The sequence below is a fragment of the Alosa sapidissima genome, chromosome 17 (genome assembly GCF_018492685.1).
Source record: "Alosa sapidissima isolate fAloSap1 chromosome 17, fAloSap1.pri, whole genome shotgun sequence".
Lineage (NCBI taxonomy): Eukaryota > Metazoa > Chordata > Actinopteri > Clupeiformes > Clupeidae > Alosa > Alosa sapidissima.
This window is the reverse complement of record NC_055973.1, coordinates 6102675-6120827: the sequence shown is the minus strand read 5'-3', so window position 1 is coordinate 6120827 and position 18153 is coordinate 6102675. Positions and strand designations below refer to the sequence as shown.

Sequence of the window (18153 nt, the reverse complement as noted above, 5' to 3'; positions counted from 1 at the left end):
CACAGTGGTGTCTCCACACAGACAAAATTTTCCAAATTCCAGACAAAAAGTTTGTGTGCATGTGTGTGTGTGTTTGTGTGCGTGTGCATGTGTAAACAATTTGATGTTTGCATTTGCATCAATGACACAGACTGGTTTAAGTACACAGCGGAACCACTGGACATTTAAACTTGACATTAGTACACAGCAGAACCACTGGACATTTAAACTTGACATCAGTACACAGCAGAACCACTGGACATTTAAACTTGACATCAGTACACAGCAGAACCACTGGACATTTAAACTTGACATCAGTACACAGCAGAACCACTGGACATTTAAACTTGACATCAGTACACAGCAGAACCACTGGACATTTAAACTTGACACCACTGGACGCCAATTGTTTGGCTCTTGCTTCTTCTGTTCTGTTCTCTTTTCTCATTATGTCTGCATGCCCACATCTTCCCCTCTCTCCTTTCCTCTACTCTGCTCTTTTCTCTGCTTTCATCCTCTCTCCTCTCCTCTCCTCTCCCTTCCTCTCTCTCCTCTCTTCTCCTCTGCTCTCCTCTCCTCTCCTCTCCTCTCCTCTCCTCTCCTCTCCTCCTCTCCTCTCCTCTCCTCTCCTCTCCTCCTCTCCTCTGATCTCCTCTCCTCTCCTCTGATCTCCTCTCCTCCTCTCTCCTCCTCTCCTCCTCTCCTCTGCTCTCCTCTCCTCTGCACAGCTCTGCTCAGCTGGGGGGAGATTGGGGAGGGGGTAGAAGCTTCAGTGAGGAGGCTGGCAGGCTAGAGGGGTGACTGAGGGCCACTGTTCATTCACACACACAAAGGTGGCATTGATCCCAGTCCTCGCTAAGGGGGCACTCTTGGGCAGCTCTGCATTGACATGCAGGACTGTCTCTCAGGACTCCGGAGAGAATGAGGACAAAGTTGTTGTTTTTTTTCTCTCTCTTCATCTTCTTTCTTCCTCCTTCTTTTCTTTCTTTTCTTCCATTAACTGCACGCAACTCCACAGCGGAGAACGACGCTAAAGAATCTCGTCTTCCTCAGCGCCACCATTCCTGAAGGGTTCTGATGGCATTCAGCCTGGGCTGTTTGTGAGACAGAGACCCAGATACTTGCAAAGGAACTTAACAATCCGTGTGACAGTCACGCTCGTGAAAAGTGACTAAGGCTTGGAACGGTTGATTTCGCCCTGTCATTGTGCTGACAAATGAGCTGCCTGTCTCTCATTAGTTGGCAAAGCCGTAATATTAATTTAAAACGTTCCACACACAGTCTGTGTAACCTAATAATGGGCCTGCATTTGCATAAAGAGTTCACTGACTCCAGTGAGCTTACAAGCCTGCATGGAGAGGATGAAAAATGAATAAGATAATCATTTAGCAGGTCATCTTGGAGGCAGAGAGAATGGATGGGTGCACGTACAGCACTGAAGGATTGTTGCCATAACATCTTTGTGTATCCAATGAGCCATAATACTCATCAGACTTATTAAAGGGAATGTGTTCATTGGCTTAAAACTCTACACAGTCTTGAATATAATATTGGCAAATATGACACTTGCTAATATATGCACATTTGCAGAAATAAATGGCAAAAAATTAGGTGAATGCATCTTCATTTTCCTTCACCATCTGCCGTAGTTGTCTGTGTGAAGAGAAAAATCTCAGCTCAACCGCAAATACACAGCTATTTTTTACTTTTTGTCTGAAGTCTTCGAGTTCAGACGGTCTGTCTGTCTTTGCATGGGGCTGCTACCACTATTTTTAATGAACTTGCTAAGAAGAGACCGACTCTTGAATGGGGAATTTAAAAAAAAACATAAAAAAAAGATGAAGAAAAAAACAGATGCTCCCTTTGTTGTCAATAAAAGACTGTGTCCGCCCAATATAGTTGCAGCGTTTCCATGTGCAGATGCGCCGTAGCTGCTCCCAAGGCAGCATGTTAACGTTGGGAGCGGTATTTATAGTCTGTGTTTCCTGTGTTTCCAGATCCCCCACTGGACTCTCACAGGGCTGTGGGAGGGCTCGAGGGGGGGGGGGGGGGGGGACGTGTAGGCCGCGGCGAGTCCTGCAGGTGTCATTGGCTTGTGGCGTGTAGAGCCGACAAAAGTAGATAGATAGATAGATAGATAGATAGATAGATACTTTATTGATCCCCAAGGGGAAATTCAAGGATCTCCTGTCCCAGGATCTGTGGTCTCTCATGGTGATCCCATCAGCATGGCGTACCACCAAACCCTTCGCCTACAACCGTCCCCCATCCCTGTCTTGGGATATCTTGTGTGTGTGTGTGTGTGTGTGTGTGTGTGTGTGTGTGTGTGTGTCTGTGTGTGTGAAAGCTCGGTGGTGTGTCTGAATTGTTGATTTAGGGCAGAAAAAGGCCTCAGCTAAATGGAGTTTTCTTCCACTGGGAGAAAATGCAGAAGCGCAATATTTCTTCTGTGTGGAGACGCCCGTGTGTGGGTGTGTGACACGGAGGACCAAGAAGCACAGCCTCCATTTGTCTTTCTTTTTAAAACACACATACTCTCTCTCTCACTCTCTCTCTCTCACTCTCTCTCTCTCTCTCTCTCTCTCACACACACACACACACACACACACACACACACACACACACACACACACACACACACACACACATACACACACAAATTCAAACAAGCATTCAGTTTAATTACACATACTGTGTGGGGGCATTAATTAAGAAATAGGTTAAAAGACCATGTAACCCTTACCTAACTGACCCCCACACAGACATGATGAAGAGCGGTAGAGATGGACGGAGGATGGACTCTGTGCTACCTGGCTGTGGCCCATTACTGGCACATCACACAACTCATTTACTTCCATCCTGTTTGGTCTGGGCTTGACAGACACAGGGCTTTTGTGCTTTTGTTTAGGAAAGAAAGATGTGTGCCACATTGCACTTTGGCATTGTAAATAAACATCTCTTTCTCTCTCTCTCTCTCTCTCTCTCCCTGTCTGTTTCTCTCTCTCTTACACACACACACACACACACACACACACACACATGGGCTCACGCACCCCTCTAACAAATGGGCTCTCTCACACAGACACACACATACAGACACAAATGGGCTCACACACAAACCCACATAGGTCAGTCAGTAGGGCCTGGAGTTCTGGGGCAACAATAACTGGTGCGGTTGCTGGCCACGTTGTTTGAGCTTATTTTCACAGTCCACTGGTCAGCTCACTGGCTGTGGGCAGTGTGTGCTGTGTGGGGGGAATGAGCTGTGCCAAAGTCTGTTGTCTGTTTGTGCCACCCGTCTCGGACTCCAGAGCTTGTGTCTGCTTTAGGCTCCGCCAAACAGACAGAACAAGACCAAACTAGTTAGCTTGAACTGTTAAAACCATCACGGCCGTTTTGCTTGTCTCCAAAATGAAAAAAAAAAAAAACCCAAAACATTCCTTTTACCTTTCGAACTCACTGGAAATATTGAGCCCTTATTTTTGTCGTGAGTTCTGGAAACTGGACACTAGTCTTATCCCCTTCAGACATGCAACGGTCGTTCGTTCGTTCAGTGGCCTAGTTCTGACAACAAAGAGAATCCAGTGATTCATGGTCAGACAAAGGGAAGCGGTCCTGATTATGACGCATTGAAAGACAGGCCTATTCATCCCATCTGCAATGATACAGTCCCCGTCTTCTTTTCGTTGTTACTATTATGGCAGACTACAGCACGTAATGAGTGGCCCGATGATGCGTTCACTAAGGCGGCATTTTACTGCACCTTGGGGAGCGGGGATAGAGGAGTGTCTTCTCCCTTTGTCTTTGTTGTTCGGTTGAACAATGTGAGACCAAATATGAGGGCTGATCTCTCTGGGTAAGCAGCGAGAGGGCATGAGAGCACTCTTCCCATTCTGAGGAAAATGGAAAAAAATAAAAAGTGTTCCTGGAAGTCTCTGATGTGATAGAATCTCGGATAGCCCGGGATTCTTGGAATCCCCTGAATATGCGATGTGAAGAAAATGTGACCTCATATTCATGCATCCACACGTGTGGATCCACACACACACACACACACACACACACACACACACACACAACTGCATCTCCCCACACACACACACACAACTGCATCTCCACACACACACACACACACACACACACACACACACACACAACTACATCTCCCCACACACACACACACACACAACTACATCTCCCCTCACACACACACACACAACTGCATCTCCACACACACACACACACACACACACACACACACACACACACACACACACACACAACTACATCTCCCCTCACACGCACACACACAACTGCATCTCCACACACACACACACACACACAACTGCATCTCCCCACACACACACACACAACTGCATCTCCCCACACACACACACAACTGCATCTCCACACACACACACACACACACAACTACATCTCCCCTCACACACACACACACAACTGCATCTCCACACACACTCACACAATCACACTGCTCAAAATGAACTCCTGTATCCCAGTCCCCTCCCTTCCGTTTCGCTGCATAGACCCCAAGTTATATCATTACTGTTTGTGTGGAGGAAGCAGCAGCTGTTTGTTTGGACCAGGGACTGTGACCTTACTGCACTGTCTCTCTGTGTTTTTCCCACAAAGTCCGAGATAAAGATTTAATGTGAGGAACCGCTGTTCTTCCGCCCATTATGACATACGGTCCGTTCTGAAAAGGTGCTGCGAGAACGTTATGTAACTCAGCCGCACACACACGCACACACACACACACACACACACACACACACACACACACACACACACACACACACACACACACACACACACACACACACACACAGGCTGCGGCCTTTCTGTCATGCTGGAACCAGATAGTACTGGGATTCAGAGAAAGCACTGAGGAGATATGCTAACAGCAACTTACTCCTCTTCCTGCAATCTGAACTCCCTACTGATCGATCAGTTGTTATCTAGAGTCATGCTACCATGCTAAAGAGCATGCAGTATACAAATAAATACACATGCAAATACATGGATGCACTTTCCCAGTATGCCCATAGGGACACACACACGCACCCACCACACACATACACGCACACCCCTGCCCATGTGCGCACACACACACACACACACACACACACTCATGTGCACACACACTCATGTGCACACACACTTTCTCATTTTGCATAGGGACTCATTCACATTGTCTTATATTTAACAAGGGCAGGCGTGTATGGTATTTTTATGGACTTATGACTATTTAATGGTGTTTTTGAAATAGTGTGGCTTGGATGGACTTCACCCTACCACTGCTTTCAATCACACACCCAGGGTTAAGCCAGCTCATCATCAAGTAGTGAAGTGAAGACACTGATTGATTGTTGGCCTGCTCCAATCCAAAACCATCAACGTCCTCAAGGATCTCTGGCTCAATGCGAACGAGATTGAATATTGCAAAGGTTGCGGAATGGTGTGAAGCTTTGTTTTTTTTAATGGCAGTTGATTGATGGGATGTGCAGTGTAGGCCTAATGTTCATGAAGCATTTGGAGGTTATGTGAAGAAACCTGCCTGAGGAGAGACCATTAAACCAGTGCATGTGAATCTCCTGATGAGAACTCAAGCTGTTTTGAGGATAACAATATGGCTGCCCATTCCAATTTTCCTTCCACGGAGAACATATTAGAAACTGACCCTACCTCAGACCAAAGGACTGTGCATGTTTTGCCAAGTGAAGTGGCTCTAATAAAGCTTTGATTTGCGACTGGAATCCTCTGCCTGGAATGCTGAAGCAGTAGTGGATGGTGTGTTGGCCGGCAACAGTGTGTGTGTGTGTCTGGAAGTGTTTGCTCTGTTTGCCAACGTCCAGCGCCAGTATGAGTCTGTTTGACTTTCCTTGAGCCAGCGTGAAAGGTACGCTCTGTTTTCCCTGTCGGTGTGTCTCCTCAGTTCACCTCCACCTGTCCAACACGAGCGTCCGTCTGGAGCACGAGGCCGTGAGGCTCCTGTTTGACCTCAGAGCATACCCATCCTGTTGACTGAGGGACATTGGTCTCTGTTTGTGGCGTTTAAGCGGTTAGTGAAAAACCTCTGTGTGTCCTTCTCATTGTGGAAGTCCAGCATTCCAAGACTTCTCTGTGATAAGGAATCCTTCTGATTGTCAGGGACACGGCGTGTTCCAGAAATCCCATCCGATCCGGGATAGAACAGGAACTGCAGGAAGTGGGAAGCAATTGGTCATTTGGAGGGGGGGGGGGGGGGGGGTGTGGGAATCGGAATGGTGAACGTCGGGAGTGGAGCCAGTTTGGTGCCATCTGGTTGCTATCACTTCTTGGTGGTTCTGCAGTTAGCTGGAGAAGTCTCACTGAGACAGGAAGCTGTGTGCTGCTGTTCCCCACCGCACCTCTCTTATTGTGGTCAGCCCACATATCTGATTACAGCATGCCACCTAACAAACCTGAAGGACTCTTGTGTCAAATGGGCTTTGGGGTTTGCCAGTTAGTTCCTCCGCCTTAGTCCTATTCTTTAATTAAGCCGATTCGTACAGGATCTTGCGGACACAACCCATTGTTTATGGTGCGCAATTACACTTTATAATGCCACGTTTTGTATTTCTCCTGCCAGACATCAGGCCTTGGGGCTGTGCCTGAGAGTAAGCTGCCTGCAGCTCATTTGAATTCTTTCACTGACTTTGGTCAGTTCTGGGTGATAACTCCTGAAATATAACTCTCTATTTTGACTTTTAATACTGTCTTATAAATAATAATACAGTATTGAAGTCTTGGAAGTTATTACGAAGACCTGGTCACTTCTCAATTTAACTTTTTTTGAAAAGTCAGTTCAAATATAACTCTCAGGGCGTTTGGAACTAAATTTGTGCTACAGTATTGAAGTAAAAAACGTAGTGGAAAAACCCAGGCGTCTTTGAAGATCAGGTGACATAAAGATGTGTTTTGATGTACATTAAAGCCACACTCAGCTAGCAAGAGTTCTCTGTAGCTGTCAGGTCAGTATATAGGGCTGTTGACAGGTCCTCCTCATGCCTGTGTGGAAATTAGACTTGCTAATCAGATTCTGCCTGGTGCAGCAAAGCAGCAGCAGAATGGTAATCAGCACAAACTTTGTCTGTACAAAGAGCCTCATTATTTAGTCACGTCGTCACAATCACCACCGCAATTTCCACTCATTTCATTGGCATTAGGCTGCACCCCCACTAGTGGGTCTACCCAATCTTGGTTTGGGTTAGTCTTTACTCAGAATTTGTCCTATTAGAATAATCTAATTTAATTTGATGAAACATGTAAGTGTCTGGCCCTTGTAATCAACGCAATCTGTGCCCCCCCCCCCCCCCTCTCTCTCTCTCTCTCTCTCTCTCTCTCTCTCTCTCTCTCTCTCTCTCTCTCTCTCTGTCTCTCTCGCTTTGTTTGTGGCCTGCGATAACGTCCTCTTCCTCCCCACTGCAGATTTGCCCTTCAGTCCCTAATGTCTCCTGCTGCAGGCGCAAATGACATGTTTATAGCCAACAGCATAATCATAACTAGCAGCATTCCTTTCGTCGTGCTAACAGGAAATGCCCCATGTTCCCTTAAGTGGCATTAAAATACTTTGCGGGAGGTGCATCTTTTATCAGTTTCCCCATCGCTGCTAAGAATCGTAGGCTACAGTTGTGGAGAGAGACCCTCCACAGGAAAAAGCAGCCTGATCCTCCCTGATGATAAATTCAGAGCAAGTGCCTGTCTGAAGGTCAGTAAATCGAAAGGACCGCTAGTGAGTTCATCAGGGAGGACGTGTCACTGAGAATGAAGAGGTAGGACGAGTTGGAGACGGAGATGAAGCATAGCTGGGACATGTGATCAGTCAGCTCAGCGACCCTCTCTCTCTAGAGTGGATTTGGCCCAGTTCTGGCCCAGCACTGGCACTGATCTGTTCTACAGGCTGCTCCGGTCTGGCGCGAGATGATGATTGATCAGTCACCTTAATCTGCCAGCGAGGCAGGTGGGCAGGCAACCGTGCCGTGTTGATGTGTGGTGCAGAGAGTCTCGGCCCATTACACCGCTGAGCACTGATTTAAAAGGCAGCTCCGCCTGTTTGTCCAATGGAGAAAGCCTCTGTGTCACTTTACAAAATAACCTCCATCTACAAAGACATGGGGAATAGTGCAGTAACTGAGTGCAGTAGGCTAATGTGCTCCTGATATGTGAGGGGCAAGCATGGGTAACAGAATGTAATCATGTATCAGATCCCCACTGTTAGTAGCCTACTGCTGCAGAGGATACTGCTGGTTTGATCCGCCTGCGGATCTACAAACTCATACAAATTAACGAGCTCAGCATATTTTCACATCGTTTATGTGTTGCTGCATTATTGCTGGTGTCTGGAAACATCCTTCTTCTCCACAAATGCCTTAACATTGTCCATCATTGTAAAGCCCGATTTGATTGGTCCGCCAGCTCTGGGGCGAGCATAATTGCTCCACAACGGAGCAATGCCAGACTGAACTTCCCGACCTCAAATGTTGTGGGCGGGACTAAGTTCGGCTGACACCCAGGCTAGTATATTTCCCCACAAACAAGTTTTGTTCTGCTGTTAACAAGCTGTTAGAAAAAATTAAGAATTGATTTATTTTTTGACTACTTTCAAAAACAAATTTGACCGTACAATCAGCAGAATTGCTCTGTGATTATAACTGGCAGTGATGTTTACTTCTGTTTCATGTGAGGTGTGAGCAGGAGATAAGATAAGAATAGATTAACTTTCTCTGAGCCGATACAGCATGACCCTCTGCAATGCAAGATGTGGCATACTGATATGATTTATATTTGTTTACCCAGTGTGTGTCTTGTGACTTCCTTGACCTGAAGTGACTTGAGGACAAAGGCATTGGGCAACGGGGGCCAGTTTTCCTCTTCGCTCCACTGTGATTTTGCTCGTTCTAGACAAGCGATGGAGGATGACAAGCATATCAGGCCTAATCACACACACAATCTCTCCTTTTATGTCAGGCACTTCGCTTTTTCAGCACGTCACATTGCATGACCATGAAGAGCGAGGCCATTTTGCCTGTCACTCAAGGCCTGTACTTTCAGGCTTTTTCTCTCCCAGTCGGGATTATTAGCATCTCTTCTCTGGAAGGTCACAAACTGTTATTCTTGGTTTTTGGGAGTGCAATTGAGTTTCACACGCCTTTTCACCTTCAGATGGCAAAAGCACTGAAGGATTATGGAGCCTTGGCATTGCCATTAGTCTGAATGTCAGCCTCCCAATGACCCAATGCCTCAGCTGTGAGAGGAAGCGCAAAAAAGAAAGAAAAAAAGAACTAGCTAGCAGTGATGACCACATCTCTTCATACAGTTCTCTTTGACAAGATCTCTGGTGACTTGAATATGTCTGATTTATTTTCTGTCTGTCTGTCTGTCTCTCTTTCTCCCAGGTATTCCTGCATCGACTCAATCAGTATGCAGCCATGAAAGTTGACAAGAACATCACGGAGGAGACAGTCAAGGTAAGCATGAAACAGTCATTCATCATCGAACGTCAGAGCAAGACAGGACAGATATGACCAGTCTGAATGAAATGCTAAAAGAATGAGTGCTCTTCAGCTCAGACACTCTATGCAAACCATATTTTCGTGTGGTAATCCAATAAGAAGGCCGGATGTTGCAAGCCAAGACCAAATAAAGCAAGCCTCTGGTTTGAGCGACTCTTTCAACCGAAAAAGGGGGAATTTTGAATGAAGTTAAAAAAAGGGAAAAGGAGAGGGGGGGGGGGGGCAGAAAAAAAACACTTTGATACAGGAAGCAGCTGTAAATATAATCTATTTATAACTGTAGGCTGGAGGGAGAGGCAACGAGAAAAGAATGCGTCCTCGGGACGTGACGGGGAGCGAGAGTGGGAGTGTTTGTAAGCGTTTGCGAGCGCCTTTGCTTATTCTCAGAGATAAACATGCATTCATCGGGCCGCTCCCCGGCCCCCGTGCAGCGGCGCATACCACTGCTGGACATCCGTGTTTGAGTAGGCCTACGTGGTGTGTGTGTGTGGCGCCGCTCACATAAGGGACAGGTTATAGAATACCAGCACAGGCTCGTCAGCCATGTTGACCGCTCTGGAAGACCAGCAGTCTGCCTGCTATGGGGCCTGTCGTGGGAGGTGGTTGGGGTGTGGGGTGGGGTAGTAGGGCAATTTTTGTGTAATTAATGCCCCCCCTGCTTCTCCCTCACATGCATGGCGCCAGTACATTGACTTTCTCCTCGCGTATTTGCCACGCGATGCCCGTGAAAAAAGAAATAACAGAAGAAAAAAATGCCACGCCGCATGAAGGGCACGCATGTCCTCTTTCCATATGAATGGAGTGTATCTAATTTGTCCTCATTCATAATTGCATGCCATTAAAACCAGAACAGCCCTCTCCCCATTACACACTTTCTTTTTTTGAAACAGACTGTAAAGAATGTTTTTCCCCCCAACTCTCCCAGACACATTACCACAGAGTTACGCCACCCTGGCTGTGAGACTGTGTGTGTGTGTGTTCGTCTGCGTTTGTGCCGGCTCACACAGACACACAGTGTTGCTCAGTCCAGCTCTGTGACGTCCAGTTTCCACGTCCTGTCCCCCCTGCAGGTGCTGTTTTCCAACCTGGAGGAGATCCTGTCGGTGCACCGCCACTTCCTGGCCATGGTGGAGGAGCTGCTTCAGCCGGAGCCTCATGCGCACCACGAAGTGGGACACTGTTTCCTCTACTTTGTGAGTCTCTCAGCGCCGGCTCTGTGTGCTCCTTTACACCTCTCTCTCAGTGTGTGTGTGTGTGTGTGTGTGTGTGTGTGTGTGTGTGGTGGGACGCTGCTTCCTCTACTCTACTTTGTCTTTCAGCACCAGGCCTGTACATGTGCGCCTCTGGACGCCTCTTTGTCAGTGCTCACACAGTGGGTCTTTAAGTAGGTTGCTCTGTGTGTTTGTGTGTGTTAAGGGAGTGGACAGTTGAGAGTGTGTGTGGGTGGGCCTGTGTGTTTATATGTCTGTGTGTTTGTATGTCTGTGTGTGTTTGTTGTGTGTGTGTGTGTGTGTGTGTGTGTATGTATATGTTCAGGGAGTGGAGCTGGACTTGTGTGTGTGTGTGTGTGTGTATATATTTGTGAGTGTGTGAGTATGTGTTGTATGAGCAAATAGGCTTAAGATGTATATAAATGTATTGTGTGTCTATGTACTGTATTCAAATCCATGTTTCTCTATACAAACATTGTTTGTGTCTGTATGTGTGTATTTGTCCCTAAATGTTTGGTTTAACATACAGGTTTAGATGTGTGTATATTGTGTAGTTTTGTAAGAGCATTTGAGCTTTTTCTATGTCTGTATTAGAGTGTGTGTGTGACTGTGTGTATGTGTCAGTGTGTGCGCAAGTCTTAGTATGCGTGTATGTATTTGCACCCGTGTGTGTGTGTGTGTGTGTGTGTGTGTGTGTGTGTGTGCGCACTGACATCCCATACCTTCACTATATGAGCCCTACGGTCAGCCAGACTTGGATGGCCATGTTGCGTGAAGTCACAAGTAATCCCACTTTTTTCCAGGTTACCTCCCTTGGTCTTGGTCTCTCTCTCTCTCTCTCTCTCTCTCTCTCTCTCTCTCTCTCTCTTTATTTCTCTCTCTCTCTTTCTCTCTCTCTCTCTCTCTCTCTCTCTCTGTCTGTCTCTAACCTCCACAAGGCCCCCGTTTAGCGCCACGCTCCACTCTCTGTGAGGTTGTATGGCATAATGCCTCTGTAATAGGCCCTCCTCCAAAGCCAGTAACCATGACCCTATAATGGCAGTGTGCTCAAAGGTAAATGGCAGGGTATGGTGCGCTGTAGCATGTTAAGAGATGCCATTACTGCATTGTGAAAACCTACTATAATTTGGGGCCTAATTTAGCATGTATGGGTTGGAGTGTGTATGAGTTGGAGTATACTCATATTTCTTGACATGAGAGGACTTGGCATTGTAGGTTTGGATAGGTGGGTGGGTGTTGGCAAGGGGCTAGTGGGTGAGGAATTCTGGATAAGTGGGGAGTTCACTCATCCCTCCTCCTCAGTTCGGAGTAAATGAGCTTATTTCCTCATCTACAGTGATGGATTGTGCCTTTGTGTTTGGCCGACAGAAGAGCAATATAAAACCCTTTTTTTGTCAAACAAGTACCCAATGTTCTAACTAAAGAGGGAAAAAAACAAACAGATAAATAAACTGGTCCATGTGCTTTTGTGCCGTTATAACGCATCGGGCCCCTGCCAATGTGTGTGTGTGTTTAATAGTCCCCAATGTATTAATGCTCTCATGTTCAAAGAGGCCGGGGGAGCGGAGAGCTAGCGCAAGACGGGGGTTGAGATGTGACGGGCCGGTGGTAATCCGCAGAGCGCTTGTTTTGTGGCTCTCGCGCTGAGCCCAGAGGCTTTGTAGTAGTAATAGGCGCAGCTGAGGGAACAGGCTCTCCTTCTCCGGGCACTGCCTCAAAGACAATGGGGTGAGAATGACATGGGAAGTCTTGGGTAAAGTGCTTTGTCAGAGCGCTTGTGGCTTCAAAGGAGCTGTTGTGTGTGTGTGTGTGTGTGTGTGTGTGTGTGTGTGTGTGTGTGTGTGTGTGTGTGTGTGTGTGTGTGTGTTTGTTTGTTTGTTTGTTTGTTTGTTTATTGTATGTATTTTTGTATGTGTGTATTTTTTTATTTTGTATGAGTACGTATGACTTGTGCATGTGTATATGTAAGTATGAATTTTATATATGTGTGTGTGTGTGTGTGTGTGTGTGTGTGTGTGTGTGTGGCTTTGCAGAAGGAAAGGCTCCAGATTTATGACGAGTATTGTGGAAACCAGGAGAAGGCTCAGAGGCTGCTGTTGGAACTGAACAAGATCAGGACGGTGCGCACATGTCTCCTGGTAACGGACGAGATGCACTGCACACACACATCTCACACACACTCCTACAGTTATGACCCTCAACACACACTGCACACACACATCTCACACACACTCCTACAGTTATGACCCTCAACACACACTGCACACACACATCTCACACACACTCCTACAGTTATGACCCTCAACACACACTGCACACACACATCACACTGCACACACATACAGTACACACACACTACACACTACACACACACACATCGCACTACACACACATACCCACACATCACACTGCACACACACACACACACACACACACACACACATTCAAGGTCTGAAAGAAGTCCTGTGGGCCTGGTGTGTATGTACGGTACTACATCACTACTACTCCAGGTCTCCTACTTTTGATCTAAGCATGGAGACCTGTTGGCGTTATAATAATAATAATAACTGAGTCCTCCCACTCTCACAGTTTTGGGTGTGTTTCCTGAAAGCGCCACTGAGCAACTATCATTGTGACACGTAAATGATAGAGAGTCATGCTGAATACTGACCCACCTTCGTACTTACCACCGTGGTTAATTGAAGGCCCTTTGGAGGGAAACGCCGTCCTGGTGGAGTGGGTGAAGTGTGGATGTCCAGTCTGTTTGCCCCAGTCCTGGCGGCAGCGGGTGGGTCGGTGAAATGCAACACCACCCAGTCTCCAGCAGCCCTGTGGGGTGGGGTGGGCTAGCATAAATTCATTTCCTCCGCTCGTGCTGACAGCTCTACCCCCCTCACCCCTCTGCTTTGTATTGCTTTGTAATGTAATTCCAGCTTCTTCTGACCTTGCTTTATCTCCAGACTTACACACCAGCAGGCACAGGAACAAAGACATGGACATGGACATGGACATGGACATGGACATGGACATGGACATGCACGCACACACACACACACACACACACACACACACACACACACACACACACACACATACATGTGCATACACTTAAACATAAGCACACACACATGCTCACACATTCACACATTCACATACTCTCACACACACACACACACACACACACACACACACACACACACACATATGCACATTATCTAAAAGGTTCATGCAGACTTCTGAGGGACTTTTCAGATTATCCCATTATCAGAAGAGCTCAGCAATAAACGCTGAACTTCTCCCCTTGAGCTCCTCTGTCAACAACTGCGGTCAAACACAGTTCAGACATGTCAGTGGAAGTCAGCCTCAGTCTCACGTCGTAAACATGTTTAGAACGGCTTAATGACAATAGTAGATCTGAGGCCAGAGGAGGAGGAGGAGGAGGAGTGTGTGTGTGTGTGTGTGTGTGTGTGTGTGTGAGAGAGCTGAGTGTTGTGTGATGAAGAGCTCCGGAGCGTCTTTGAACAAGCTTTGCAGTCGGCCTCGGCCTTAATTGAGTTTGATTTAAGGGTGATTTTTATGAGCCTGACCTTGCCAAGACCGGAGGCATTGCGTTAGACCCGGGAGGCTCCAGTTACCAGCGGTCAGCGAGGGAGGGAAAGAGGGAGGACAGAGAGCGAGAAGGAGAGGGAGGGAGGGATGGACAGGGGGAGGAAAGAAGGAGAGTGAGAGAGAAAGAGTGAAAGACAGTGAGAGAAACAACTGACATATGTCCTTCCTTGAGCTTTCATCCTGATTTTGATATGACTGCATTCCATTCTGATTCTGATTCTGATTCGATGTGTGTTCCTCTCATGTGTTCTAGAACTGCATGTTGCTGGGCGGCAGGAAGAACACGGAGGTGCCCCTGGAAGGCTACCTGGTCGCCCCCATCCAAAGGATCTGCAAGTATCCTCTGTTCCTCAGGGTACGCACACCACCACCACACACAGACAGACACCTGAGCTTATCTGAGACCACCACAGCTCATCTGACCACACCACAGGTCATCTGAGCACATCCGATTGCATTGACCTAACGATCTCCAGGTTTAGTAACTGCTCTAATTATCAGCGCACCCACGTAATGATTGACATAGAACACTGTGGTTGGCTCACACGTTTTTGCTTTCTTAGCCATGGATTAATAGCCATCTGAGATGGTTGGCGCTAAATGCGGCAGTAGACGTCCACTTTCCGAACCTGGACACACCTCTTAATGTTTCAGATGTGCCGGTCTTTCCTTTCTCCTTAATGATAGAATGACCATCTGCCTGTATCAATGGGAGCCCAACAGTTTGAGCCGCTAATGGAACACTTGCCTCAGGTGCCTTTAATCTCCGGCCAGGGTTCCCAGTCTGGCTCCATCAGACACAGTCAGTGTGGAGCCAGCGCTTCTCCAGAGCCATTTTCCTCCCCCATAACAGTTCATCATTGTGCCTCCCTGCCCATTCCTGTCAGTGGCATGGAACGGGCCACGTCGAGAGTTTGGGGGAGGATTATTTTGGTGTTAGCCTGTCTTAAGTTACCCTTCGCGTCCTGACAGATGAAGGGCAAGATCCAAGCGGAGTTCTGTTAGAAGTGAAGCCATAGTTATCTTGCCAATCGTTCAAACTCCACAGCTTACGAGCCGAGTCCCAATAATACGGAGAGTAATCTCTCAGCCCTGCCCCTTAAAGCTCGTCCATTTGAAATCTTACAGCTGGAACCGCCAAGGCGTTTCTCACCAAATGGCAGCTGATAGGGATCTGTGGTCTCTCCGGTACAGAGGAAATGTAACTCGGAGTGGTTGCGCTGACTCGGGCGGACACGCCAGAGCTCCTCGTGTTTAGACTGGACTGCAGCGATAGTCATCTCATCTGCAGCAGACCCTGTCATGCAGTAGCGAAGGCAGTTAGAGCAGTTGTGTAAATCATAAGAGACCCCATCACACGTCGGCCCTCTTCCTGCCCCGTCCTCTCTGTCCTTCACTTTTCTCCTTTTTCTTCTTCCTTCTCTTCTTACTCTTCTTCCTTTCTCCTGTCTTTCACTTTTCTTTACGTCCCTTTTGGCTTTTATTTCACGTTTATATTAGTCCGTTTCTTTGAAAGTTGTTTTTTACACCCTCTGTCAGTCTCTCTCTCTCTTTCTCTCTCTCTCTCTCTCCTTTTGTCTCTCTCTTCTACTTTTGACTGGAGATCATAGTCCCTCTCTCTCACCCTCACTCTTTTCTCCTGTTACTCTCTCTTTCATTCATACACTCTTTATGACCTGGGACTACTCAGCTACTGTGAGCCCTTTTTTTCCGCTGAAGTTTGTCACGCAGGTTATTAAACTAGCTTTAGTTCCTGTGCAGGGGACTTTGATTGTTGCCCATTGCAATCAATGCAATGTATGTTTCACCTGCATGTTTAACCTCTAATCACCTCCCCCCCCATGTCCCCTGTGTTCAGGAGCTTCTGAAGAGGACCCCAAAGAAGCACAACGACTACGCGCTGGTGCAGGAGTCCCTGCAAGCCATGAAGGCCGTGTGCTCCAACATCAACGAGGCCAAGAGGCAGATGGAGAAGCTGGAGATGCTGGAGGAGTGGCAGTCCCACATCGAGGGCTGGGAGGTAAGCGCCACTCGCACTCCCGCTTTCACTCTCACCTCCGTCAGGCTGCCCTGTGGCCCTCTAGCTCAACTGGCTCAGCAAGGAGGCAGATTACGGTAGTTGTTTCTGGTGAGCTTACCTACCCAGTTTGTAGTGGGGTTTGTCTGTCACCCCATACTAAATGATGAGCCCGAGCAGTAAAAGCGTACTGATGTAAGCCATTCTAAAAGTGATCTCTTAGTTTTCTATATTCCTAGCCCTATCTTTAAACAACCAAAACTTCACCAAACCCCAAAATCAGCAACAAACACCTAGTACTTATTAATGAATTAAATATTAAGTGCATTTTTGTTGGCCCTGAGGACACTTAATTCCCGTAGAGGTTGAAATCTGTCAGCAGACCATATTTATACTGCCATAATATTAGAATGCACTTCTGGTATGCAGTTGTGGTCTCCGATAAATTTACATGAAGGTCACTGCAAGGCTAACTGCTCTCTGCTCGGCCGCTTGCTGTAAATTATCACACGTTTACGCTCACCTCCCCCCACTGTGAAACATGCTACAAGATTAATCCTCTCCCATTCACATTTACAGTAGACTTCTCAGAGGCAATCTCCCCTAGGTCACTTGCTCCAGGAATGATGCATTGTGTTCAGCCTGGCCCTGGATGTGGTCATCATGCTGAGACGAACATTGTGTAGTACCTCTCTCTCACTCCCACACCCCTTAGGAATTGAATTGAGTGATTCTGACATTTAATTGATCCTGAGGGAAGTTTAGGCACCAGAAGCTTATACAACCCTTACAGACGCAAGAAAACACAAAACACACTGGGGGGGGGGGGTTACTGTGGCACAACTAGCTACAGTGCACATATCATGTTAGGGTCCACGTGCCCAGTGGTGCCTGGGTTCGAGTCCGGCCCGGGTCATTTCCCGATCCCATCCCATCTCTCTCTCCCACTCGCTTCCTGTCACTCTCCCCTGTTCTGTCAGATTAAAGGCATAGAAGCCCAAAACACACAAAAATAATAATGCAACAGTGGAATGCAATAGTGAAGTGATGTGAGCACCCGTCGATTTAATCCTCCTTGCTAGCCTGCATGCATGCCTGCCCTTCCATGCCCGAGATTGTTGGTTAAGTCACAGTTTGGGAGTCCGCTTTGTCCCTCACGAAACCCTCCCCTGCTGGAAAAAGTGACCGAACGAACGCACACTCTGGCCCAGTGTAAACGAGCTTTGAATGTGGAGCTGGAGCTGCCTCTGTAATGTTCCTCTGGTCCGTGCCAACCTGTCTCTGGGCAGAATGGGCACATGGCACATGGGCATGGCAGGGGCATGTGCCTTCTGCCAGGGACCTGGGTGCACTTACATAATGGACTGGGTAGGGCTGCGTAGGGTACTGTGTGTGGTGTTAAAGAGACTGGAGAAGGGGTGAGTGTATGAACTGGACGAATGAAGGGCTGTGTGTGTGTGTGTGTGTGCGTGTGTGTGTGTGTGTGTGTGTGTGTGTGTGTGTGTGTGTGTGTGTGTGTGTGTGTGTGTGTGTTAAAATCTCTAAGGAAGGGCTCTTTGTATTGTATTTGGGCATGTATTGGGTATTTGAGAGAAGGAGAGACTGAGTGTGTGTATGTGTTCTTTGTTAGAGAGAGTGTCTGTACGTTTGTTTGAGACCTGTGTCCTGATGTTTGAGGATGAAGGAGGACGAAGCTAAGATGCCATGGTGACCGTAAGTCTGATCAGCACTTCTAGCAGAAACACAAAGCTCCTGTAGCGGTTGCATCTGTCCTTCGCATCCA

General features: G+C 47.4%; 1 protein-coding gene across 1 annotated transcript in view; it reads left to right on the top strand.

Annotated features, from left to right (window-relative positions):
• The window catches only part of prex2 (phosphatidylinositol-3,4,5-trisphosphate-dependent Rac exchange factor 2), a 133052-nt gene that overhangs the window by 10061 nt on the left and 104838 nt on the right, over positions 1–18153 (top strand). The window contains exons 2-6 of the mRNA XM_042067498.1: positions 9417–9488; positions 10604–10726; positions 12778–12882; positions 14607–14708; positions 16212–16373. Coding sequence (XP_041923432.1) covers positions 9417–9488; positions 10604–10726; positions 12778–12882; positions 14607–14708; positions 16212–16373 — 564 coding nt within the window. The remainder of the gene's footprint in view (positions 1–9416; positions 9489–10603; positions 10727–12777; positions 12883–14606; positions 14709–16211; positions 16374–18153) is intronic.